Below are 315 nucleotides of genomic sequence, written 5' to 3'. Positions count from 1 at the left end.
GGGGGCGGGCGGGGGAGCGGCGGCGGCGGCGGGCGGGAGCCGCGCTCGCTCCAGCTGTTTCCCGCCTTGGGCCGCGGGCAGAGGCCGGAGCCGGGCCGGGAGGGGCTGAACCGGGCCGGGACGAGCCGGGCTGGGCTGAACCGGGCCCCCCGCCCCCGTTATGGAGTACTTCATGGTGCCGGCCCCCAAGGTGCCGGCCCTGCAGCACTTCAGGAAATCCGAGAAGGAGGTCATCGGTGGGCTCTGCAGGTGGGGGAGCGCCGGGAGATCCCGGGCTCGGGGGTCTCGGGAGGCCCGGGGGGGGATGGCGGGGAA

The 315-nt window shown here is 76.8% G+C and overlaps 1 protein-coding gene across 1 annotated transcript in view; it reads left to right on the top strand.

Moving 5' to 3' along the window:
- The window catches only part of TFAP4 (transcription factor AP-4), a 7927-nt gene continuing 7612 nt past the window's right edge, over positions 1-315 (top strand). Inside the window, exon 1 of the mRNA XM_041462713.1 lies at positions 1-249. Coding sequence (XP_041318647.1) covers positions 161-249 — 89 coding nt within the window. The 5' untranslated portion in view covers positions 1-160. The remainder of the gene's footprint in view (positions 250-315) is intronic.

The sequence above is a fragment of the Pyrgilauda ruficollis genome, unplaced genomic scaffold (assembly GCF_017590135.1).
Source record: "Pyrgilauda ruficollis isolate IOZ18807 unplaced genomic scaffold, ASM1759013v1 scaffold16, whole genome shotgun sequence".
Lineage (NCBI taxonomy): Eukaryota > Metazoa > Chordata > Aves > Passeriformes > Passeridae > Pyrgilauda > Pyrgilauda ruficollis.
This window is presented reverse-complemented; position numbering and strand designations above follow the sequence as displayed.